Here is a 27,528-nt window from a genome sequence, read left to right on the forward strand (position 1 = left end):
AGAGTGGTTTCAAACGCTAACAACAACACACTGAATCAATGCATTTGCCACAATGTCAAGCAATTTTATTTATTACTGTGAATCTTTGGACTGTATTGTAATCTCCTCCTACAGTAAACTCTATACAACTTATTGACTTCTATCTTTTACTGTGGTCAAAATCAAACCCTTACCTGTGGTCTTCGAGGATATTTTCAAATGGGAAATTACAAATGTTAAACTCTTATATTTAATTTGTATGCGTTTCTAGTGAACACGAGACGTCCAGATTAAGTTCCTCAAACCGTAATCCTTTAAAGCCAATTTTACACGTTTCCGAGTGACATAAGCATGACGCATGTAGTAGTTTCTAGATCCTCCCAGACACTGCATTTACAAGTTTTTGTAGTGAACCATAGGCTAACATCTGCCCAGAGCTGTTACAAACGGCAGATACCTGTTGTGTTAAAGTGTATTCAGTAAAAGCTGTCTGCAGCATGGTAATTATTGTTGAGGAATTTGAGCTCATCTGGCTTCCATTAGGATTCGTCCTGGTGCATTACCATGAGGGAGACAGCTGTCTGGAAAAGACAACTTATTCCAGAGGACAGAAATTTCCAGGGCAGACTCTTTGCTGACAACACGGAGGTGATGACAAAGAAGTGATGGAGAGGTGGTGTCTTGTGGTGTTCAAGCCATGCGCTTTGTCATCACAACAAACAAAGAGATTGTAAAATGTAGAAATGTACAGTATCTTAATTTACGTAGCTTTCCTCAATCTGCACAACAACAGCTGATAGAACAGACCTTTATATAATAATAATAATAATAATAATAATAATAATAATAATAATGTTGCATTCAAGACACATTTTGCTCCCCTATGTTGCTACTCTCATAGCAATTTATACTGAATCATTATTTTTATTTTGTTTAAATAGAATATCTGTGAATCTTAGCAGGATACGTGGTACACAGTAGATAATAGATGGATGTAAGGATGGATTAACAATTTTCAGTCTGCTGCCCTACACAAAAGTTGAGTGTGTGTCAAATCACCAAAGTAACAACCATAAAATAACAAACAATTCTTTCTGTGTCATTCAGAAAGTTTCTGTCATGTGCAGTCAATAACAAGAAAAAAAAAAAAACCTGTAAACATCTACTTACTAAATCAAACCCATATCAACAAATAGCAGTGCTTTCTGCCAAAAACCCTCAACTGACTACATAAATATGGAATATTAGGCTGGTGTTTGATGTTAAAGCCAAAAATGTTTGCTCAGTTTATACATGTGCTTTGAATTTATTTATTAGCCGTGCTAGCAGCTCTAAGGATGTAAATTTCAACCTGTTTGTCAGTTGTTTGGTCAATCTCTTCGGTCCAGATGGAGCTACAATAATATAACTACTAAGTGGAATGCAGACATCAATGACTGTGGTTATGCAGAACAGCCTCACAGTGCTGCTAGTAAAGCCAGATGATTCAAGAATTATTATGCAACTGAATTGTTGTCCTATAATTATCTTCTGGCATCTTTCGCCCTATAGACATAAGAATTTGGTGACGTAACTTTGAGATGACAAAGTCTTGGGAGGAATGAGGTTGGGGTGGATGTGTGAGTGACAAAACACAAATCATTGACAACAGGTCAGTTAATGTCCTGGACGGATACAAGACAGATATTTAGAAAACTTGCGAAACCTCACTTTATCTCCCCTATAAATAATAGGATCACAGTTCTTATGCTCTTTATATGGCATCTCTGTAGATGCCGTAGTTCGTACCTGTTAAGGATTTGAGGGGGAGCAGTTGTAGCTATAGCAGCTACATGCTTTGTTTGAACCCCTTTAAGCATGACTATAAATCCCTCTTTATGCTGTCTTCGAGAATATTCACACAGAATCTTCTCTTATGAGAGGGTGGCTTGTAATATCAGAGTGATCTCACAGGTGGTTAACATTACAGATGGTTAACCAATATGATTTAATAACAGAACACAGCCACTATTTGAGTCCGGTCCATTCATTTAAATAAACACAGATTTGTTTAAAAAGCAGTGTTAAGTACATGTCCAGACTGTATTAAATTGGACCTATGTGAGTCCAGCGTCTCTGTGGTCAGGCTATAATAAGGAACTGAACAGGCCTTATTAGAGCTAATCAATTCACTAACCTACATTCCGTCTTCAGAAGAAAAAGGACAGACTGTCCTCAGGCAGGCCAATCCTGCAAAAACCATCAACGCTGTGGCACATTCTTTTCAGTGTTAAAGGAAAAGTGACGTTTCTTTCCCACTTTCCAGGGGCTTGTGCTGTATTAGGTCTCGGAAAAGGCTGAGCAGAAATTAGGAGGCTGTGTGCAGTTTTGGATGTTTTTTTTTTTTTACCATGGAATGATTCAGTCAGTCCTTTCAGCTTAGTGATGCTGGCAAAAACAATCATAGGTCCAAACATGCACCATTTCTGCACCATTTCACCATGCAATACTAGAGTTACTATTAAAGGAGGCCTGGTGAGACACTGGTAGAGCATTGGATTGGGATACAGACGATATGGGTTTGAATCCCACCCCACAAGGTGTGGCCCCGCCCAGCTTCCAAGGGGCCACCTTGATGCCAGTCCCAAATCTGCATAAAATGGGAGGGTTACGGCAGGAAGGGCATCCAGCGTACAAACTCACGCCAAATCAACCTGCAGAACCAATGTTTCAGAACAGATTCACAGTTCCGAATACACAAAAATATAATACGACAGTGAAAATCAGAATTTGACAAAGCAGACATTCAAATCTGATGTCAGAAACAAAGGCCCATTAAATTAGTAGAGATAGCTATAGGTGGAAGAACACAAACTATTAGCAAATGTTAGGGCAAATCTGTCAGTGATGTGTATATGCTGCTGTAAAGAAATGGTAATGGTTTAGGTTGAATCTGTCTGAAGCAATAAGCGAGAAGGGATACAATAACTAAGATATTAGAGTAAGAATAATACAGCTGACACTGAGTAATGTTAGACCATAGTGTTGAGACCTATATCAAAACCCCACAGCAATGAGAGACAGAGGATTTTCCATTTAACTACAGAAATATAAAAGCTGCTATGTTGAAATGCACCAATAAAAAAATCAATGAAATTTAAATTACAGTCAACCTGTAAACTTTTGGTATCATATTTCAGTTTCTTCGAAGGAAGCTACTACTACAGAACAACAAAGAAGTGAATAAAGGTACTTGTCCAAGAAAGAGACAAATAGAGCAGGTCAGGACAACTTTGTCTGATAAACTTGGTGAATGCCACAAATTCTCAAGTTCTTGTATAAGGCTCATTGTCAAGAAAATCACAGTTTGTGCAAAAATACATTAGCCCAGGGACAGTGTGAAGTCAAGAAACCTGTTCAAATGTTTTTTGAACTTAATGATTTCACCTGTATCTCAGCCTCAGTATAATCACACTCCTCTCCACGTTAAAGTAATTCACTCACAGTAAATGATGGTGCACAGGGAATCACCAACTTCTTTGACAGCAAAGGAAGGAAAGGCAGCTTCTGCAGAGTTAGAGCAGAGCTTAGCCCAAATGTCACCACCGCCAGTGTTTTCAATTAACACATGGTACGTAGAGAAGAGACAGGAGGAAGATGTTTTTGAACAGCTGGATGTGGAAAACCGAGTCCTTTTGTGTTTGTACCAGCTGTGCAAGCAGCAGGAATGGGTGGAACTTTGTAATACACCTCAGCAATGTGACAGCACATGACTAAATTATACTTGGTTATAACAAATTACTTGAAAGCAGCCAAGCTGTACTGTAAAAAAATAATGCAAGAAGGTTTTTAGGAATTTATAGTCCCCATCTGGATTTGCATAAAATACACATTATCAGGCCAAGTGACTTTTACATCATTAATGTTGTAGTCCTTTCGGCTTATCCCATGAGTTCAGGGTCGCCACAGCGGATCATTGTCCAGAAACATTGTTGAAAAAGATTGGATGACATTTGGCACAGTTGTTAAGCCGGATGGCCTTACTGACGCAACCCTCCCCAATGTCTACCGGGCTTGAACCGGCACTGCACAGCTGGGGATGGGAATGGGCTGTTAGGGGTTCAGTGTCTTGCCCAGAGACACTATGACATATAGCTGGAACTAGGGAATGAACCACTGACCCTGTGGTCCGTGGATGACTGCCTTTATCAACTGAGCTACAGCCGCCCCACTTTTAGATAATTAATATTCATATTTATTATGGGCATTAAATCTAAACAGAAAAAAAAGCTGCATTCATTTCATAAAACTGTGTTGCTGTTGTGCAGTCTTTTGATGAAGTTGGCTTTCTAGTATAGCAGATACAGTATGTGTCCCAGTAATCTTCCATAATGAAAAAGATTGGATGAGATTTGGCTCTATGGCTCCTTATTGTGAAGTTCACCTTAATATAAACTGAAAACATATCAAATGGTTTATAAATTGTTGTGTAGGGTTTAAAAATAAGGAGTTGTTGTTCACCCAGATTCTATTCAAAAATAACCCAATTTCACTTATATTTGTTTAAGCTAATGTGCACCATTTTTCTTTTTCTTTATAAAAGAGAAATATGCTCCATAATTGATCTTCAAATCGAGAAGTGCTTTTTTAAACCTCCTGTGACACAGATTCACTGAATAGCACTGGCAGTGGAAGCACTGGAAGTTTATTTGCATTCTGCATGTATTGTATCTTCCTATCGATGACGACGTGAACGGCAGGACTGATTCAGAGTCTCAAGCTAGCACCATAGGTCACATGCTGTAACTTTGAGTAGACCTAATCTAACTGATGCAACTCTGCATTGTGAGCATGTAAGGGTAGAGTGTACAGAGATCGTTGGAAAACAGGGTACAGGGTTCCAGCCCTTGAGGATTGGAGTTCCACACCCGTGCGTTAGATTCATGAGCACTTCTGGGCCACAACCCTCAGTTTTGAAAAGCACTGTTACAGAAAAATGCTGGGATGATACAAATCACGACCAAATGAGGTATTGTACTCGAGAGAGTACAGATTTTATATAACTTTGGGAGTTATTTAGTTTAGTTGTACAAAAGGTGCCTATTTCTAAATGGTCCAAGACAAACAAAGGAGCAAATAAAACAGAGGGTTCAGTGTTTGTGATATGACTCAGATAATGGGAAGGGATTCCCACTGCAAATTTAAAAAGGAGGTTGTTATTCAAAGCTATCTAAACACCATTATGAATTTCTGAACAGCTAGAAAAATAATTGTATAATGCGGCTGTGTTTCCATGCATGTTTTCCGTGCATAAATGTTTACGCAAGGTTCTTGTTGGGTTAATGGGGGATTTCAGCCATAAAAAAATAAAATAAAATCATGGGATAACTTGCTCTATGTCCTGCTGTGGTTTGTACAGCAAGTCATGGTCAGCCCTCGTCAACAAGACCTGCACTCTCTGGTCTCAGTCGGAGGAAGATTCATCACTACCCACAAAAAGACTTAGCATTTCAAAACAGTTCATCATCCCTCAAAACAAATATTGGTGGAGTATGTGACATCTCTCACTATTTCTTCTCCATACAATTCCCTCTTGTAATAGATTTTGCCCAGGTTTTAAAGGTGAAAAGGGGATTAACTTTAAGCTGTTAGTAGCATTTCGGATTAAATTCTTTAAATAAAACTATATGAGAAGGGAAAACAAATCACCCTTTAGTTCAACTGTAACTCTAAGGTTAGCGCTTACAACAAGCTGTAAACATAACACCGACTTAATGCCACCTTGTTTTTGTCAAATCTTACAAGTGAATATCCTGTTCAGAAGCTTCAACTGATAAAAGTTACATAACGTATCTTTAAGTAATAATCCAAAAGACTCTTGGTTGTTGGTAAAATGTTTACTGAAACAGTCATTCCTGTGGCATTTCTCACTTCCCACTGAGACACAAAAATTAGACTAGTATATCCTTATTTAAATAAATGCCAGCTGACTAATTTCTCGAACAATCACTCATTAATTGCCTTGGTTTCCGGCCAAACATCATAGATAACAAAACTCAGGAATAGTTTTGGAATGACAGCCTACATATGTTAGGACAACAAACAAACGTGACTGACACTGTGAGGTAATTTCTAAATTTAAACCTGTCTTAGCCCCCCACCCCACGCCCACACACTTTCCTAGTGTGTGACATCAGCATCTGTAGACCCTCTGTCCACCCTCTGTTGACCTGCTGTTGATTCACTCGACCATCTTCCGTAAATGGACTCACTCCTCCTCCCACACACACACACACCTTCCCTCCAAAGTTCTGGGAAGTTTTTGGGGCGGAAGAAACTTAATGTGTTCCAGTTATGGGTTCCAGATGAATTCTAGTTTAGGCAGAAATACTCTTTACAATTAAAAGGTCCATTCATAATGTTACTTAAGTAAAAGCTTAAATGTATTATCTCTGTATTTAAATGTATTATCAACGTTTGCCTTTGAAATGTAAAGTCAAACTATAAAGCAGCAGAAGATGAAATGAAATTAAGTCTATAAATCTGTTATGACCTACATGACTGAACTGTTAACCTTTTTACAGGCAACACTATTTATTAGTTAGCTGAAGCACAAAAATGTCCACAATGTTTATGTTGCTCTATAGTTCTGTCATCTCATAGATAGGGTGTAACTGTTAAAACGTTACCTTGGTTTTAATTTTTGCTTACTTCCATAAAAATGTCACAGGTTCTTGCTATGATGGCATAGTGTGCGAGCAGTTTTGCAGGAGAAAAGCATTATATGAAAGACATTTTTTCACAGTGTTCAGCATCCGACCGGTTTAGGCATTCCCTCAACCTTAAGGAATTCCTCCAGGCCATTTCCATGCTGTCATGTGCCCATGTTTATGGTTAGCCCTGGTGTCTCATTGTCTCATGCTGTAATACAACGTTGTCATTTTGTGGGGTTTCCTGACCGCACAGACACCAAATATGTACAGTAGAGTACAGCGGGGGACCCTGCGTCTGAGCAGCGATCACTGTGGTTGCAGTTGGCCCGCCTGAGTAGGAAGCTGCTGACCATTCATCATATTTTATTGCCGGGCAGCCCCATTGTGAGGAACGCCATGGGTCAAGGACATGTTTGTGTTTCCTTCTGTGACGTCTTAACTCCACATCGGACGACAGACATGCTAGAGTTGGAAACTATAGAACTGTAAGCAAAATGTGGAGCAGAGTAGACAGACTGAACGGCTAATGAAAACCGTCCTTCCTATTCAACACCAACCAAGCAACCGATATCTAACAGCTCTCAGATGTTGAACTGTAAGTTAAATCCCAACAATTCAGCTTGCATCATTCAGATATCCATGCATGAGTAGTGACTTTCAACTTAAAGTGAAGTGAATTATTTGAGTAGTTGAGAGAGTTTTGAGCTTCCAATTGTGAAGAACAAATAAAAGATCATGTCCAAAAAATGTTTCCTCATGTGAAATCAACAATAAAATGGCAAATTACATTAAAGCTGCACTAATTTAATATTTTTATATCAACAACTGATAGATGGACTATTATTATTACCTTTCAGGTCAGTATTCTACATAGAGCACAGATGTTTCATTAATATCAGCGTTGCCACCCAAGAAGTTGGAGAGAGATCCATCGGCCAATCGGTAAAGATCTCAAATCTGCAACTGAAACATCCTTTTACCGTTTTCCTCCTGTGACACGACTTTCACTGCGCATCCTCTTTGCAGTACTGGTCCTCAGAGCAGGGGTCGTCCTGTCTGTCCCAGTTAACTGTAAAGGCATGCGGGCTGTGCAACAGGGCTCAGTGAGTCAGGGCTGGACGCTCTCCCTCGGTGACCATCCCTGCTGGCTGTGCTATCTTTTCAAGGCTCATCTCCTCTGTCTCTTTAGCGGCCTGTCCGTCAGATGAAAGGTATTTCCTCTGAGTCACCACTCTGTCCTCTTTTGTCAAGCCAGAATCACATCGGCCTTAGAGACCTCTGCTACACAATGCGGTTGTCTGGTCCTCCGGCAACTAGCCAGCCTCGAAACAGGCCCTTTTCTATAATTGGGTTTTTTTTTTCAAATAAAATATACTTTGTTCTGCATTATGCTTACAGTATGTTGGCCTAGATTGGTGGCATCATTTCCAGAGGGCCTCAGGTGTTTTTTTTTTCCTTTTGTGTGATCATACTGAGAATCTACAAGACACACACATAATCAGAATATTCTGAAGACTCTCTTTCATTTGCTCCATTTCTAAACAGTGAACTTAAAGTAGAGCATGCAGTTTGGCAAATACGCCGTCCACAATTTTATTTGTATAGTTCAATGTTCAAACCTTGTTGGACGGAAACACAGAAGAGGGCTTCATCTACCTTATTAGGTTTGTTTTCATCTCTTGTCTTGATTCAAGCAATTTTCTTCGACATGCATTTTAGGAATGTGGGGCTGTTTAACCTCATTACGTATGAGTAAAATCATATGTAACGTTGCCAAAGCGAATCTCTCTCACTTTTCTCAGCCTCAAGGTGACTTCTTGTCTGATTTAACCTCTTTTGGGCATATAAAATGTAAATCCACCTGAAATCCACACATGCCGATCCACTGTCTAACTAAGGAATGTCAGATGTCTGGGTTCAGACTTTAGCTTCAGGGCTAAAACAACATCTGACTGGTCATTTACAGTGGTTAACTACTACGAGCAGCTGATGTGATTGTTCTGGACCTTTTAATGATGCAGAACTCGGGTGAAAAGAAATGGTGATGCGGATGGCAAGTCAATGCAGTATTATCATTAAGTGGCCAGTTTTCTAAATATCAAATTATCATAAAAGCAGTCACCTTTCCTAACTGTTATGAAACTAAACTCACCTTTAAATAAACTTCAAAGCAAAAGCTTATTATGTCATGATATGTAGCAATTCAACTTGCCATGCAGGTACTGTGAAGTGCGATAAGTGTTAATGAAGGTGCATTGAGGGTCAGAGTTGCTCAACCCGAGTAGCAGCAACTCTCAACGCTCAACGCTCCGTCAGTCTGTTCAGATAAGCCTCTGCAGTGATAACAGAGCTCCATTCGGGTTCGAGAAAAAACTCAAGAAGGAGAGAAAAGATGGATGAATTGGTTAATTTGACAGATTGTGCCATACAAGTAACTTTAGTAAAGCCATTCCAAAATAAAAATCTGACTAAATTATGCTGCGCGTGCTGCCTGAGAGGCTGTATAAGGAGCCACAGGTGCAGTACAGCAACACTGGAACAGGTTCAGTGATTTAATGAATAACTAAAAACAAACAAACCCACAAAAAAAAACATAAAATTTGCTTACAGAATTTTACAGTAATTGTACAATATACAACTAAAGACCCAATTTGCCCCCACAGATATATTTTCTCTGATGGAGAGGAACAATCATCTGATTGCCTCTGATTTCAGATGTAGGCTGATACACAGTAAGTATTAGTAATTAAGGGGACGTCAGGGGGCGTGCAGGATGACTAAGTGAGACTCATGGCTAAGAAGTGAAAAAAGCAACCAAAAAACAAACGAACGATGAAACAGAAGAACAAAGCATCCCGTCATTTGTACTATTTAGTTTAGAGTTAGAAGGAAGGTACATTTCCAAGGTTTCTATAAGATACCTAAAGAAATCAGCTTGACTGAAATTCATTAAGAAATTATTTTGATAATCAACTAACTATTTAAATTGGTCAATAAACAGAAATGGCAACTTTCAGTTAATCATTAAAATAGTTTTCCATAATGAAAATATTTGTTAGTCTCTCTCTCTCTCTCTTTAAACATCCCACTGCATATTCTAAAGCATATGCAATTTATACAATATAGTTAAACACCCGGCAGTCGTCCAAGGACCACAGGGTCAGTGGTTCGATCCCCGGTGCCGGCAGTATGTAGAAGTGTCTCTGGCCAAGACACTGAACCCCCAACAGCCCACCCCCATCCCCAGCTGTGCAGTGCCGATCAAAGCCCGGTAAAAATTGGGGAGGGTTGCGTCAGGAAGGGCATCCAGCGTAAAAACTGCGGACAATGATCTGCTGTGGGGACACTGAACTCGCGGGATAAGCGGAAAGGAAAAAAAAAAAAGTTAAACATGTACTAAAGTGAAGTACAATAACATAATCTTTGTTATGTAATATTTTGGTTTGGGCCATCCTATTTAAAATGAACGCGGTAAATGTATTAGATTGCATTAGATTGTACAGGTGTACCTAATAAAGTGGCCAGTGAGAATGTATTTAGTGATGCATACAGTCTTTTGCGCACTGTGACTTTTTAGTTGTCTCTGTTTGCCCAGGAAAGTAAGACCTAGCGGATGTACACACTTTGATCTTATTAAATATGAAATATGACAATAAGTTAGTGTAACGTTGCAGAAAGTTAAATGTCGGTGATTCAGAGCAACATTCCGCTCATTGGCTGCTGCGCACACGGTCGACAGAGGTGGGGAAGAGGGGCGTGAACCTCTCGCTCGGGCGCGCTATATGTACAACTGTGCGCCTGTCCGAGATCGGGAGAAGCTCAGAAGCGAGGCGAGAAACAAGAACGACAACAACGAGAGCAGAGGCTTGGACACTATACACAGATCCGACTACTACTACTACTACTACAACGACGACGAAGACTACTACTACTACTAGAGCAGCCAGTGCGCAGTGAACGGAGCGGATCCACACGGGACCCCATACAGTTTCTTCCTTCAGCACTGAGAGAGGAGTGAGAAAGTTTGGAGAAATGCAGTTAGTGCACCAGCACCTGATCAGCCTGCTGTTTGTCTTCAGCAGCCTGCACGTCAATCAGCTGACGGAGGGCTGCTCGTGCGCTCTGTCTCACCCGCAGGACCAATTCTGCCACTCCGACATTGGTGAGTAAAGGACTGCATCGACCCTCCTGCTGCTGTAATATGCGAGCGCATTTTCATTTGAAGCCAAGAGCAGATGTTGAGACACAAGTGCTGCCTGTCAGTCAGGAGAGAGGACAGACCTGCGCTCCGTTTACGGAGTGCACAATAATCACAGATAACCATTATAGAAAAATATGCTAAGGGAGGAATATGAGTGTTTTCACTTAACCACGCTTGACTCTTATTCTCATGTTTACTCCAGTAGCAGATTGTTAAAATAATGAATAATTTTCTCCAGGGTTATATTTTAACTGTTGAATGGAAATTGTTTGCCAAAGACAGCACTATGGGGCTTATTAAGAGATGGCTTACAAATTAATGAAGCCCTTTTTATTATACCACCTTTGAAATGGGAGAAATTTTGTAGTTCGGTTTTCAGTGTAGGACAAGTTAGTTGGACATGTCCCCTTTTCTTTACTTTAAACAGCCACTCTGATCTCTGATCAGGTTTTTTATCCCTCCCTGAGTTAATGAGCCTAACTCTGCATGTTACAATGCTGAGGATTTGGTATTTTCATGCCTGAAAGTTGTTCTTATGTGTGGACAGGGCAGCAAATTAAGCTTGTGATTTATTGACACTATTATAGATTGTTGCTATTGGCTTTTGCTGTGGCGGAAAACCATATCTAGTTAAAAATGTGTCTTTTTACGTTTCTGTACAGTTGTTTTAGCAGCTATGAGTCAGGTAAATGAAGATCCACGGTCTCCCTAAATGTTTCAAATCATGGTTTCATTTTGCACACAGTGTATTTTCCTCTGTCTGGTGCCCACTCAGTTGTAACCCAGGCATGGATGGCCACTGATTCCCAAACAACAGGCTAAGAGGGTTTAGAATAGTTTGTTTTACTGCCTGGTCATGTTTTCTCTGGCTCTCATGAATATAAACTTGGGATCTGGCTTACCCTGAAAGGCCATTCCAACCTGGCCTCTGTTTTTAGATCACACTGGTAAAGACCTGAGGATTATTTGATCTGCCGTGTAAGCAGAGCGTGTGATGTTGTTTTGAAAGTTGTAGGCACTTTGGGGGTGGAATGTTTCAGGCGGGACAGGAGGGGTGGTGGTGTGGGGTAACAGCACAGGAACATACAACTTCTGAAAAAGCAGCAGCTAACAGTATTATTATTAAGTATTAACATAATTTGGCCCATAAATGTGAAACCACCAGGAGGCTGTCAGAAATTCGGACTTATCGTTAAGCAATAATCTCTAAGTCTAACTGACCACACACACACACACACACACACACACCAGCCATGTGTGTAAGCCCACATTATTGCCTAGTGACAATCAACATTTTACAAGGAAAGTCCTACTTTCTGCAGCAGTGTCTCTATACGCATTCAAGTGACACTTAGAAAGATGTTGTACTTGCTAATAGTCACCAGTATAAAGAAGTGGGACACTTGATGCTGCATGAATAAGCCTGTTAAAGACACCTACTATATGATCCTTTTGTAGAACAAGCAGTGTGGGGATAACCACAAACTGGATCACGGAGAATCTACTGTAGCCTACTTCTAGACTTTAATTTTTGCACAAATTAAGTAAAAAAACTTAATTAATGAGCTTATGAGTTGTTCCAGATCGACCGTCTAAGACAGGCTGCTATTTACTGCATAATAATGAGAGTGGCATCTCATTTAATGCGCAGCAAGAGACTAAATATGGGTACTTTCTAAAATGTCAAGTTATTGCTTCACTTACTCCTTCAATTTTGACCTCATACTCCCATAAAAGCCAAAATCTTTTTTGAATAGTCCTGATTTTTAAATTTACACCTTTGACTGCTCTCCTTGCTTAGTTAGGCCCCATTGCAATAACAAAAATACTTGAAGGGCATAACATCTGCAATTTCAAGAGTCAATACATCACATGGCTGCACAAACTTTTCCTCTTCCCAACACTTCACCAAGTGCGACTGCAAAAAGGTAGTGTTGCCAAGATTTGTTGGATATACTGTAAAGAGTAGATCTTTGAAGTCATTTCCTTTAGTTCTGACTTGACTTGGAGAGAACTCTCAGTGACGCTTTGATGAACCCTCTGTAGTCTTAGAGGGGAGGTAGGCCAGGCTAGGAGGAAGTACATCAAATAGGACCCAATATATGTGAATGTAAGGCTCCAAAATGGCTACTTGATATTTCTTAGTAACCCCGATTACCAGGCCTGCAAGAGCATCTCCAGCCAAATGACCTGGTTGGACTGAATCGTTTGGACGACACTCTTGCAATGCCTTTCCCAGTCATTCAGATCTTCAGATAGCTCATGCTGTTGGCACCCACGGAGCCTTGCCTGTGTAGAATCTGGGACTGACTTCAATGGTCGCAGTGATCAGTTGTGAGCCACATAAATCCCATTTCCAAGGTCCCAGCTTAGCTCGAGGTGTGCTTTGAATGCTTGCTGTCCCCCTTATACTTCGGAAACAATTGTGAAATAGCACATCAAAGCAGAAGACAAACAGCTAGTAACATTCTTTAATCTGGGTTAGATTTAGTCACATTGCATGTTGAGTCAAGGTTAGGAATAGTAATAAATTCTGTACTTTTCAAAATGAATTCAAAGGCAGAGCCACAGAGACAAAAAACTAAAATGTGGTCATAGTCGTTTATTTTAACAATGCCGTTCAAAATTTGAATAATTTCTATGACTCTTAATCTAAACTGGCATTTCCGCTTGTGTCACCAAGCCTAGATAAAATGCAAAGACAAGGAAACAAAAAAAGCATGGGGCTCAAATCCTAATGCAGCAAGGGAGAACCCTGTAATTCTCACCATCTACATCAAAGGCGACAGGCCTGAATCTTCCCAATATAAGACCCGTGGTTGAGTTCAAAGCATTTTGCTCTTGTTTTCTTGGCCCTGACCCATAATCACTCGCAGGCACTCCACTGGATGAATCATAATTATGTTAAAGGGATGGAAATTGGGTTATGGAAGACTGTTTCTCTCTATTTGACAAATTTAACATAGAATGTTTAAGGGTATGAAGAACATACATATTTAGTTCCTGGTTAAGTGGCCTTCCAATTCAATTTAATGGTAGTACAGTATGTTAGAGAGAAATATAAGAATATATTTCCTAGCAGTGTTTTAATTTCTTGCTGATTCACTTGAGTTTGAATACTTGCCGTTTTTTAAGGTTTGCTGTGATCAGACCCATCCTGTGAGTTTGCTGTTACATACCTGTGAACTAAGCAATGATGTGGCTGTTTTCCTGTACAGTAGGCTGCTATTATGTATTTTGGGGTAAAGCAGCCAATTTACAAGCAGAAATATGTAGCACTCATCTTTGCAAAGTCCTCTGAAAGCAATACTAGAGCCTTGAAGGTGAACTTTGACCCTGAGATTTAATATCGCTCAGCTCTTAGTGTGTCGGGGGCAAACCCTTACGCGCTTGCACCGTAAACCTGGTCAGTTGCTGAGGATTAGTGTGATATGTGTTTGTGTGGGTATTTTGTGCATAGAGGAGCTTTGTCCTGCATTGTGTGGCGCAGTGCATTTGGAGAAATGCATAACTTAGAGCTTTATGATGCCACACGCCTGGTACCAGTACACGCTCGTCTTCTAGCGTGCAGTTAAATCAATACTCCCCTCTGTCACCCATGCTCCCCCTCCTCATTTGCAGGTCAACAGGTGACATGTAATAACCTAAGCAAAGCCAGGCTTCCGTTATGAGATGCATTATGTAACCTTGGATCGGATAGCTGTAGTTTTCCCAAAAGTCAGTTAAAAAACGATGAGATGTCAAAGGTTCTGGATTACATTCAAGCTCGGGAGGGTTGTCCTCTAAGCCAGGCCTATCAAATCTCCAGCCTATCGCTTCTCTGATGACCATACAGCCCCTCCCTGGTTCATGGTTTTAAACAGGAGGCCAGGACAGGGGCAGTGGACAACTGCCCAGCACACACTCATGAAAACAGAATGAGTAATAAGCCACAAACCAATGATTTCATCACCTTCAGCGGCCTTTTAAAGGGCACTGAATAATTGACAACCTACAACATTACTTATATTTATAATGTCCTGTAACTGTCAAAAAATAGTACAATTGCAGTGAAAGAGAGCAGCAAAAATTATAATCCGAGGAGAAATACAACTACAGATGACATGAAGGTTAGTTAGCTACATACACAGCAAAGAGAGTGAGAAAGAAAAATATGTAAAGAGAATCAGATATGAAAAGCAGGCACTAAAGAAGGACTGATAACATTTGGCCAAAGGACAGATCTTTAGGTGTTGGCTGTGACTCTTTTTCACTTGTGCACTTACGGAAACCCACTAATTTAGAGATAGAGCTGACTGTGAGGAAACTTATTTTAAATACCAAGTCTACCAAAAGTACATATTTCAACATCTGCTCGCATGACACTTGAATTTAAATGACTGGTTGTTTAAAGATTCCCATAGTTCTTTTCAACAGAACTAAGATGCAATCTTGATTGAAACTAAAAAAACGAGCTTTCTCATTCTCGCATTGATGTAATTAGGGTCACAGGCTATTTCACAACACATAACACATAAACATTTGCTAAAAGAAATGGCACATTTTTTTTTTATACTACATTCATGAAGAGTTGAATTCACTAGCAAGTAGAAAAAGGAAATGCACTGTGAATGCAGTAGGTAAAATACGTACACTGTTGACATGTAGCATGTGTCGGCGACAGTGATTCTGTTACTTTAAACAAACGTAAAGGCTGTTCTGTAAAAATGAACTGTAATAGATTTGTGAAATTAACACCGCTACACTTGACAGTTTTTTCCTGTTGTGAAATGTTTCCTGTTGTGGCACAAACACGCCACTGTTCTATGAGAAATAGTGATGAAAACTCACTTCACAAGGTGCCTTTAACTGGACATTACAGACTTTGGGATCTAGTGTTTTGCATCTGACTCCAAGCAGGGATTCATTTCAGTGTTTATTTTTGAGCGTGGTAGTGTGTCGTCCTGAGAATTCCTCTTCCTCCCACTCGCCTCCTCAAACTTGGACCCATTTCTGCATACTAAAATCATTGTCACCCACCCTGCGCCTCGCTTTCTTTCTCTCCCTCACACATAAAAGCACAAATGAGTAACCTTATTCTTGTCATGCCTGCAGTTTGCCACATTGTACGTAGGCTGAAATAAATGTTTAACTAAATTACACGGTCACCTTAAGATTTAGCATTCACGCTTGTGTAATCCCCTGCTTTAGGCAAGAGATAGTGAGTGAAGAATGGATTCACCTCTTTTTTCTTTTTTCTCAGACTGTGGTTACTGCTCTTGTAAAAAGCCTCCCACTCTTGAAAATATATGTCAGATCCTCTGCAGAAGATGAATCCGTGTGCACCATGGTACTGGCCTGCAATTTCTCAAGTTTAGTATGAAGGAGAACATTACAGTATAGGATAGCTGAAAAACATTTTACTATACTAATCATTAAATAGTTCCCAATTGATACTATTAACCTAATAGTATTAATAGAAACGTTGCATGTAGAGAGCTGTCGCTTTCCTGGAAAATCAGTATATACAGTGTATCCTGGGTTATTGTTTTAACATTTTACTTTTTTGTCTAGAATTATTAGCAAAACCTTAAAAAAGGTTAAAAGGTTGAATACACAAAAGGTAGCATTGTTGTGGGCAAGTAATATAAAATAGGATTCAGTAACATACCATATGCACAATGGCTGAAATTTTTCTTCCTCTATCCATTGAAAGAGATATAAAATGGTTTATTACTAAGTATTATTTCCTGCATTTTGTTTTGTAACATGATATACAAATCGACCACTTCTGTAGTATAACCTGCAGTGTCAGTACTGAGTTCAGTTGAAGGGACAATACAACTAAACACTGTTACAACTAAGGACACAATGCCGTGTATATAGGGTATACAGCAAAAGCTAGTTTGCAGCCCCTGTCCCTGGTTAGGCTTTTAGATTTTAGATAAAAATAAAATAAAACAAAAAAAAAGGTAAAAAAAAAGAATTAAAATCTATTTAAAGATATTTCACAAAGTTCTCACCATCACCCCTGATGTGGCAACGCATGTCCATACTGAACTCACAGATAACACACAGCACATATACAGAGAGTGTAAGTGCACACTGTAAGAGCACAGGTAGTTCCAATGATGGAGTAAACTGAAGGTACTCTTATCTACACAGCACTGTATGTCCATAGTTTCCATTTGAACCAGCGTGATGTGAGATCACATTATGAAACTGGGTTAAATAAACACTTGTAATGTAGACTTCCTGACGTGAGCAGGCAGCCCTGCCGTTGTACATATATATAACTTCAAGATGGGGAGGAGGTCAAGGGATCAGTGCAGGGGAATGACACAAATCCTCTGTCTCCGGAGCAGCTGAGGCCCTTCACACATTCCTCTGAGTGATGGCACCATCACTGGCCAATTAGTGGCTGCTGTCCAACAAGAGGACTCCTATCTGGAACTACTTCACTGGAATCATTTGTTTCAACTCATGAGGGTTGGTTCTGAGGTCGGGGCAGATCAGGAAACTAGGTTTCAGGGTGACACTTTAAAATAATAATGGTGCCAGTGTATTTAACAGAGGCAAAAGTATCATGTTATATCCAAACATTCCTCTGTAATTGTGCCCCAGTTCTTCTGGAAATGTCCACTATACTGTATTTGGGTACATTTTCATAAAGGTCATTTGGGTAAAAGTGGTGATGGGCTCAAATTGTGAGTTCAAAAGAGTTGACAGATTAGTGAACATAAGAGAGATCAGGGGACAAGTAGGGAGTTGGCCCAGAATGTTTAAAAAGGATTAAATATTTGATCTCTATTAATCAGTGCACATTTAAACAAATTTTACTTCCTAGATTTTTTGGATTAAATGGTCCATGGTTAATGATGTGCTGGCCAGCCATTTCCAACGCAGCACTGCAAACTGGAAAAAGCTGTCAAACTGGACATTATGCTATACTCCTCATCTTCGGTACATTTCCTAGGTATTTTTTTTTCAGTTATTATTTGTTTGCTAACACACTTAACTAAAAGGTTGATAACGGTAAACATCACCTGCACAACATCTTAGCATGTTACCAATCATCTTATTAGCATTTTGTTTAGAGCCTGACTACACCTGCTGCCTGACAGACCTTAACATGTTATTACATGACCTCTTCCAGATATTAAGCTACATTCTCATACAGTTTTTCCTCTGAGCAGTGAGCATTTGGCCACATTTGCTTCATACATGAAGGCTCATAATACGATTTGAGGGTTTTTCTTAGATAACCACTAGGTTGAAAGTGAGGTCTTCATGTCCAAGACAATTTCTTAGTCACCACTTTTGGCTGGCTTTGCTGTACTACTTCCTGTATAAGGGTTATTTTTATACTCATTTTAAGTGTACAGCTATACAGAACAAACAAAAAATGCCACATGCTTCACTGTAGTCAACTAAGAATGAATGACTCTTTTCCTATCTGGGGAATGTGAGCCCACGCAGAATGTGGGAAGGAAATTCCACTGGGAGAAGATAACAAACATGGCCAGTTTTAGTTTTGTCTGTGGCTGGTCGGCTGAGGGCAGCAGGTGAACTTCACAAAGGACCGGCTGCTTATGCAGGGCCCGCAGGTCTGGTTAGACTCCGTTCACCAACTCAAATTATCACTCATTTATACACTCGCTTTCCACAATAAGCTTCCTCGCTCCAATATGAGTGAAAGCAAACAAATCCAAGTCGCCACAGAGCGTTTTTGTACCTTGCCAAGGTTTACATTAGGGTTCTGCACATTGATAAGATCTTTCTGAAGCACTGATCTCAATATAGAAGGGAGCCTGTTCAAACAGAAGAGACACACATCATCCTTCATGTGACTCTTTTCAGGTGTTTTTTAATCAGCAAAAAGAAAAGCAAAGCCATGTTTTACCATTTCTGATCTAGATGATACATCCACAAACTCAAGCCCAAGGTATGAAAAGTGGATGTGACATGTCTGGTGATTGTTATGGGTTCCACCTTTAAGTATATATAAAGTAAGCAGTCACGATATCATGCGCACCATCACTCAGAATGAGTAGTTTTCCCTCACTGGCCCTTTTTGGTGAACAGCAGCAATGCAGAAAATCAGATAAATGGATCAACTGTGGTGCCAACCCGGTCTTGGTATAAAAGGTATTTACTGCATCAGGGGTTCTGGTAATGACTTCTGCTGCTCATGACAGTGCTTTGTTTAATAGACTGTAAAAGAAAGCTCAAAGCTTTATGCTGTATGCTAAAGAACTGTGACCGTTTGCTTTGATCATTTCAAAGTGGTTGACCAGTCCCTCTCTCTTCTCCTAACAGTGATTCGGGCTAAGGTGGTGGGCAAGAAGCTGCTGGGAGAAGGACCTTTTGCAACGATGCGCTACACAGTCAAGCAAATGAAGGTACAAACATTTGATAACTTGATAATTAATGGTTTAGATTTTTTTTTATTTTAAGATAGTTTTCTAGCCCCAGCTACTGTAGCTTGACATAAATAAGGGAAACAGTGGAGAATGCAATCCTGCCAATACTTCTAGATCAAACCCAAACATTTCTGTCTGTGTATGCATAACAAAGTTGTATTTGACAATTAGTTGTCAGTCAAACTGTGTGCTGCTCTCAAGCTTGATGAACCAGTGGTGATCAGTTCTGGCGATTTAGCGACTACATATAGCAAGTATTCAGACCCCTCTAGCGACTCTTTTCCAAAAAAGCTACTAGCCACTTTTTCTGGAGTTACAGCAGCCCCTTTCCAGCTGCAGGCAGAGCAGGAGCTGTTCGCCCCTCCACCGTGTCCAGAGTGCAAATGAAATGAATTGCGCGTGCACACAGCCACCACTGGTACCCATACCAGTAAGATGCTGGTACAATAGATACAATTGAACAAAATGCATAAAGACAAACTAAATGCAAAAATACATTCAACCATATTTTTGTGATGTTTCAATGCAAAATGTGAGTTGGAGACACCTGCATTTTGTAAAGGTTCAGTTCAAAGTTCAAAATAATGCAAAATTAAAAAAACAACATTTTTTTGTATATAATAATCATTGATCAAGAAATGTCCCACACTGTACAGTATTTGGCAGGAAGTATTTAGTCTTTCTGCCCTCTTAGCCATCATCTGATAGCAGTAGGAAAAGCGTTTGGGTTGGCCGGAAAGCCAATTTTTCTTCTTCCCCTATATTCTTACATAACGCTGCATATTTCTGACAGATGCTGACATCGGCCTGCTGCTCAGATTGGAGCCAGGCTGGAGGATTAGCGGGCTTACAGGCATTACAGCTCAACCAAACTCCTCACTTAGAGTGTAAACATTTCAACAGAATCATACGCTGAGACAGTGCAATCCCCGTTTGTAACAAAAGCATTAATGGCCTTCCGTTTATGAAGTACGCCATCACTATGTCATCTCTGTAAAGATTATCCTCTGGAATGAGACGTGACATTTTCACCCCTTTGGTTATTAATTTGTTTTACTATCTGGTTTATCTACCAAACATTGTTTTTTTGTTTTTCTTCTGTGGACCGATAAAGATTTCCCTCTGAATTTCAACAAATCCTCTGAGACAAACATTGCTGGCTTTCCCAAACTTCCCCAGTTTTAGTCTTAAGTCACAGTATGTTCTGCTTCTCTTGGAGTGACGCATCTAAACAGAGATTTCCTGTTGTTTCCAGACAAATAAATTACATGAAGAAAACACAGCAGTTCTCAGGGCAAACCCTGACTTCCGGCTATGCATACCTGAGGTGAACGGAGGGAGCGGAGATCCACAGATTAGCAATAACCTTGGCAAAACAGTTCCAAAGAAGACGCATATTACACAAAGTAATATTGTTATCTGTGATTTAGTTATGGGCAGAATGTAATACTCCCTCTCCTGTGAGGCATTCTCTAAGGAATGTCGTCCGATAAAGTCAGCGACTGTTACCATTCCTGATGAAAGAAGGGGTGCGGTACCAGAGCGAGGGGTACAACATGACACTTTTACTTCTTTCAGCTCTTCATTCATTTTTTGGTTCTTGTGTCTTGCAGATGTACAAAGGATTTGACAAGGTCCAGCATGTGCAGCACATTTACACAAGCTCCTCTGACAGTTTGTGTGGTGTCAAGTTTGACATCAACAAGTACCAGTACCTGATCACAGGTAAGCTGATGGTCTGACTATCTGTTATTTTGTCTTTACCTGCCACTGAATGGATCGTATTTACTTGTTACTCAGCTTGTGGAAAGAGTTTTTACCATACTTTTGTAACATTAGCTGACTTTAGCTGAGAGAAGAACTAATTAAAAAAACACTAAAGGAGGCTGTAGCATATGGTTGAATACTCCAAAAAAAAAAAATAAAAAAATAGCTAGACGGTTACTGGAGATGATGTGCGTTTAAAGTTAAATATTCGAAAAAGAAAGCTGGTTTATTGTAGCTGCTACTTTTAGATCTGTGAAGCAAAATGTGTCAAAACTGGATTCTAGTTGAATTGAAAAACCAGAGACAGAACACAACTCAGTCAGACAGATGCTGAATGTTTGTTCCTTCGTGAGTCTTGCTCACAGCATGGTGAGTGTCTGGTGTTAATCTATTTCCCCTCTCCTCTTCTCCCCAAGGACATCTTCATTTGTCCTGTATGACACAATCTTTCCTCCTATTTATAACATGCCACTTCGCCACTGTGTAACAAGGTGGAGCAGGGACCTTTTTTTCATTTCCCTCACTTTCCCACAGCAGAAAGAGCAGAAAGCAGTTTCCTCTCTCGCTCTCTCATAACTTGTAATTATCAGCTAACAGGAATGACTGGTGTTTTCCAACAGAAGCATTTTATGAGTTGCTATTTCCAACAGGGGTGCAGTTTACTTTGGACTGTGTGGTACATGGCATATATAACTGTCACTGAGTCGCCACCTGTAAATACTGCAACTATACTCCACAGTGCAAACGAATCTGCTGGCGTTGCCAGGCAGCTGGGACTATGTTTATTCAGCCCGGGTGCGAGTAACATCACTGCATCTATAATAAGTCCTGCATATGATCAGGACCACTTTATGAGCAACCCAGGCCAGCAGGATACAAGCTGCTTGGGTCTCCTTTGATCAAGCCTTGAGTGTGCTGGCCCTGATAAGTATTTTAGGAACATGTCACACAGTCAACACTATGTAATAAGCCTACGAGTGACTCCAGTAATCCCGGTGTGGGGACGTGGGCTGAGCTTCAGGATCGCAGGGGGTCGATGAAGCATATTTGTGAGCTGTCAAATTCCCATGTGGGGACAGCACAGTGAAGGAGACATATGGTTACAAATCACGATGTTCCTGAGCACTTGTGGGCTGCCGCAGTGCACCTGTCTCAGGAGCCAGTAAGCCACAAACACTACAGCTCTAAAACTAGACTTCTACTGACCTTTGGATGTTTCAGAAATAGGGGTGTTGGTTTAATATGGGCTTACTGTATGGGATTGTCTTACCATAGACAATCATGTTGGATGCAGTGTGTTTATATTACTATACCATGTGTGGGATTTTTAAATTTGACAAAAAAAATGTAATTGTTTTTTTACCACCACTAACCATCGCATTGGAATTCCCCAAAATTCTGTTGGGCTGAATGCTCATAATAATTTCGATTTTCCACCCGCGCAATTATGGGGTCACCGCTAAAATTGGATCAATAGTTTTGAAGGTATTAAAGGTGCTCTGTATTTAGTGCAAATTAGCAAATATTAGCATGCACTGTAAAACTGTAAAAGTCAAATGGGGAGCATTGTAAACATAACTCCCAAATGTCAGCATGTTAGCGTTGTCATTGGGAGCTCATTAGAATGCAGGCATTAGAGTTTATATTTAGTGCAGCCTCACACAGCCTCTAGCACGGCTGCAGACCATCAGGCCACCATCCAGTGTGACTCTTTTCAGGCGGCCCTCAGTGTAACAATCTGAATAATTTCCTTTAAAAAGGATTAGTTTTAGGATTTGTTGACATTTGAAACAAAACGAAACAATAAAACACTTTCAATGTTTTAAGTGAAACATCACGTCTTTTTTTTCCCCCAAAGACTAATGTAACTTCTAGATTCCACCTGTGACCCAATGTGTTGACCTATCTCCTCCATTCTTTTTGTCCTCAGGGCGTGTACACAATGACAAGGTCTACACTGGTCTGTGCAACTTCAACCAACCGTGGGAGCGTCTCTCATTGGCCCAAAAGAAAGGCTTCAACCATCGGTACCAGCTTGGCTGCAGCTGCAGGGTGAGTGGAAAGCAACGACATCCACCCAGCTAAAGCAAAAAAGATTTAAAAAAAAAAAGAAGAGGCAGAAGGAGGGTCAAGAGAAAGAGGATGGATCCTCTTTTTTAAAATTAAAACCAAATGTGGTTGCATTGCTTCTTCACTTTCTATATTGAAGGCGGCACTTATATTATATATTAAATATCTCTCTACTTCCTGCTGAAAATGCCTCCAGATGACATCAGTTTGAGGAACCTTCAGTTCAGAATATGTCATCTGGTTGCTCACACTAATACAGGGTCAAACTGCTTTTTCAGAGGCCCGTCCAGATGACATAATCTGAAGTCCTAATGATAAAAGAAGTCCTCCAGGTGATGTTGAAAATTGGTGACGTTGCCCTTTAATGATAACATAATGTTGTATGAAATATGTTTCCATAGATGTACCTCTGTAAGTGAAGGGTCAAAAGTATTCAGATTAAATAATACTATTTGTTTGACTACTATAAGCTAAAAAATAGAAATCTAAGGACAAAGTAATTTCTCCTATAATAACTAGTTACATGGCTGTTATAAGGTGTTATAGAGAGTAAATTATGAGCTAATTTATCCATTTCAATTTTCACTATAATCCATAATGGATGTCCAACAGAGACCGAGAAAACAAGTTTTACCACTGGCAATGGGATTTATTAAGTAACAACTCTGGAATCAGCTCAAGTCTTCGTTCCTAGTTTTATGTGACTCAAACATCTAGTCTGCCGCTGTGCAGCTGCTGACCCGCCTGGTAAATGTCCTACTGTACAGCAATGTCCCAAACATCTGCTAACACCATCGGCCCCTATCAGTATAACTGGATTAGCAGAGGGACCCATTTGTTCCTAGTGCGAGCCAACGCCTGTAAACTGTGTTCAGTGTCGACATGGCAGCAGCCCAGAGGCATCCAGAGAAGGCCATCTATCAAGCAAGGCTTATGTATGTGAATCAGTAAGCGCAGGCAGGCATAAACATCATCACAGTTATTAAATGCACTCCACCACCCTCCCCATTCCTCCCCAAATGATGATTTACTGCACTGCAAAGTGTGTTGCGCCGGTTAGAAAATTATTCTCCACAGATCATTACAACCGTTCCGATTGGAAGTTATGTTGAACATCTCTGAGCCATTAAGGACAGACTATCCAGGTCTGAATAACAAAAACACGCAAAGACGAAAGTGTGCTCTCCAACTTGTTAATTGAAATTGCTGGCACATTCATTTCCACATAAGTGCAGCTATTTGCAGCTGCTCAGTTTTGCTGTCATGAATCCGTGTTTCCGTTTATAACCTCTCAGAGTAGTTCTGTGAATCTTCCTGCTAGTTCATACTGTATATTCATCTATGAAACTGCCTTTTGTGTGAGCATCTGGAATAGAGCCTCGGTGAAATGGAATAGAATTGTTAAGACACTGCAAAAACATCATTGCTTTAGGAAGATGGTTGACTTCAATAAACATTTCAGAGAAGAGTGTGCATTTGCTGGTTTTCCATTTAGTTATTTCAAAAGCCATCTTCCTACACCTGATCTATTTAATATGCTGCAGCCTCTGCCTTCAATACAGGATTGAAACCAAATGCTAAAAAGCCGCTGAGCAAAGTTAAGATTTCAGATTTGGTAGTTTTCACTAAATACATATTCATTTACAAATGAAGGCACTTCCTTTCTTGAATGAGCAACTCTCTTTTCTCTCGTACAATTTTGATATTTTTTTCATATGATAATGACTCATTAAGCTACTTCTACTGTGGCCTTTGACTTATAGAGTCATTATTGTGAGTTGTGAAGTCGAAGCCTCACTCAAAAACTTCTCTGCCTCACTGCGAGTCTGACTTCACTGAAGAGGTTGACAGCATCCCTCTGCAAGATGTGTGTTGGAGCATCATTCTACTTTGTAAAATTCTTACAAAACAGTTACATGCTGTAGCTTTACAATATCTTGTATAGAGAGCAGATGCAAAAGCAAAGGAAGGGCGGGTCTTCCTGAATTTATTTGGGTATAAAATAGGAGGGGAAAGGTCATTAATTAATTTTAAAACACAGTGAGTCTATTTAAGTCTCTATTTGTTAACACACCACTTTTTTCCTGCTTCATGGATAAATATTTGGTTTCTTCTGTCTTTTTAGATTAAGGCCTGTTACCACCTTCCCTGCATGGTGACCTCAAAGAACGATTGCCTATGGACAGACATGCTGTCCCACTTTGGCACTTCTGGCTACCAGTTCCGACACTACGCATGCATCCAGCAGAAGGAGGGCTACTGCAGCTGGTACCGGGGTATTTCAAGCCGTGACAAAACCTTCATCAACACCACCGAACCCTAAACCCAAATACGCCCTGCCCAAAATCTGCTGTTGCCTCCCTGACTCCATCTCTTCCCTGAACCCAACTAGAGTATTGCAGGACTCTTAAAGCTCACTGGCCTGGGTGACCAACCATTTAAGGGGCAAAAAACTCCATTACAGTGCCTGTTTTGTAGCAATTCTGATAGAAAACAATATCTTTTCTGTTGTATAGGCTGCCCATTTGAATTGTTTAATGTGTTTCCCCACACAGCTCTCTAGGGTTCAATGGGGATATAAAGGCCACAAATATACATATATATATATAAGGCTAATAAGAAGTGTGACACCTATTTGTGACATACAGTTAGCCTACTACTAGCATACTTATGTGTTTGTTGTGCACTAGGGCAGTGTCAATTTTTCCACTTGTCCCTGCAAAAAACAAGGATTCTCAAAACTATAAGTTGTGGCGTATCAAATGAATGTCAATCCACCAAAACAAAAACAAAAGACACAAATGAAAGTACAATGAAAGATATACATTTTAAATGTATAGTTGTAAAATTGTTGCCACTGAACTGCAGCTGCAATTAGATTCATGCAGTTGTGCAATCAGCAATACAGACCAGAGCTTGTAATCTTCTTCAGAATACCGATTCAGCACCAATGTGCGACATATGATGGCAACAACTATACTTATTTTGGGTTCAGAAAGAATTTATAAATGATCCACAGTGAAGTATATGATGATTATGTTAACAGTACAGTTGCTGTGACATGTGTCTTTATAAATAGTAGTGTCTCTGCTTCCCTGAGTGTTTGTAGTGTAACTTATTTTTTAAGTTACATCACAAACCGTTGTGTTGAGCACTGATAATGCTAAAAAGTTCTATTACAGTGCCAACGCAAGGAAAAGCTAATTTCTTGCAGAGATGGTGATATTTTATTTTTTGCTGTAAATAACATAACCTACATAAATGAACTATCAACACAGCTGAAACCTCTGTGATACTATTACTTATATGTTTGATTGATTACACAAGAACAATGTGATATAAAAAAACTATACAAATGTATATTTAACAGGCCAAAACTACAATATGCGACCATCCAGAATGAAGGACAAGCCAATTAGACGTATTATTATGGTACTTTTTTATTTGGTTGATCTTTGTTCCCCCAACTGGTACTGTCCATCAATCCAGTGAAAACAGTGTAATCAGAGGTTTCAGACAACGAGATATGTTTTAAGTGTATATTCAATCTTTTTGTATTTAACTATTTGCAACAGATATAAATTCATTCATCATCTGCTCCCATCTATTAGATGGGGGTTTGTACTTTTTATCAGTGTCGTACCTTCAGTCCATTCCATTATCAGACACAGATTTGCCTCAAAGGGTTAACAACTGCATTATTTTCCATGGGAAAAGATTCTTCATTGGTAATGAATGTGGAGTTCAACGTCATGTTGTTGGCTGCTGGTTGTTATTAAAAATTTAGCACATTTTCAGATATACTAATTATTGACCTTAGAGGTCTACAAAACTAGTTGCCGCCCCATTTCCAGTCTTTATGCTGGCATAGTGGTAACAATCTGACCTACGCCCCGTATGGTCCCTGAATCATTTAGACCATCTCCATACAATAACATTTTGCACTAAAGTCAGATTATATCAGATGAAAACATTAATTGACTTAAATCTGATACTCTACATACTAATACTGGCTGGATAGATATATATACACAACTTTAATAATAATAATCTGATTATGTCATAAAGCTACCATTTATAATTTTGCAATTCGGGTATTGAGCTTTAACAAAATACATTAATGAATATGATGTCTAGGATGTTTCTCCTGTTGTGGCATTTCTGTGTCTCTATTTCTGTGGATACTGTTTGTGTAAATATAATATCTGCTTAACACAGAAACTCTTGGTCAAGTGTGATTTATACAAGGATTGAAAATATCCAATCAAAGAAGCTGTGTACAGTCTGTGTGTGAACACTGATTCCTGAAGTGTGGGTGGGGGGCTGTTTGCTTGTAGGGGTTTTAGAAGTGTTGTTGACTTAATTTCTGTGTTTTATATTTTTATAATAAAGATTTAATAAAAAACTGACCTACTGA

At 39.7% G+C, this 27,528-nt stretch overlaps 2 protein-coding genes across 2 annotated transcripts in view; one reads left to right on the forward strand and one right to left on the reverse strand.

Moving 5' to 3' along the window:
• The window catches only part of LOC137106529 (synapsin-3-like), a 92,081-nt gene that overhangs the window by 25,212 nt on the left and 39,341 nt on the right, over positions 1-27,528 (reverse strand). The window lies entirely within an intron of this gene.
• On the forward strand, positions 10,467-27,520 carry LOC137106530 (metalloproteinase inhibitor 3). Its single transcript, XM_067489956.1, has 5 exons — positions 10,467-10,833; positions 19,171-19,253; positions 20,888-20,999; positions 22,972-23,093; positions 25,237-27,520. Exons 1-5 carry the CDS (start codon positions 10,704-10,706, stop codon positions 25,432-25,434), a joined length of 645 nt encoding a protein of 214 aa, XP_067346057.1. The 5' UTR covers positions 10,467-10,703; the 3' UTR covers positions 25,435-27,520.

This window comes from Channa argus, chromosome 21 (assembly GCF_033026475.1).
Source record: "Channa argus isolate prfri chromosome 21, Channa argus male v1.0, whole genome shotgun sequence".
NCBI lineage: Eukaryota > Metazoa > Chordata > Actinopteri > Anabantiformes > Channidae > Channa > Channa argus.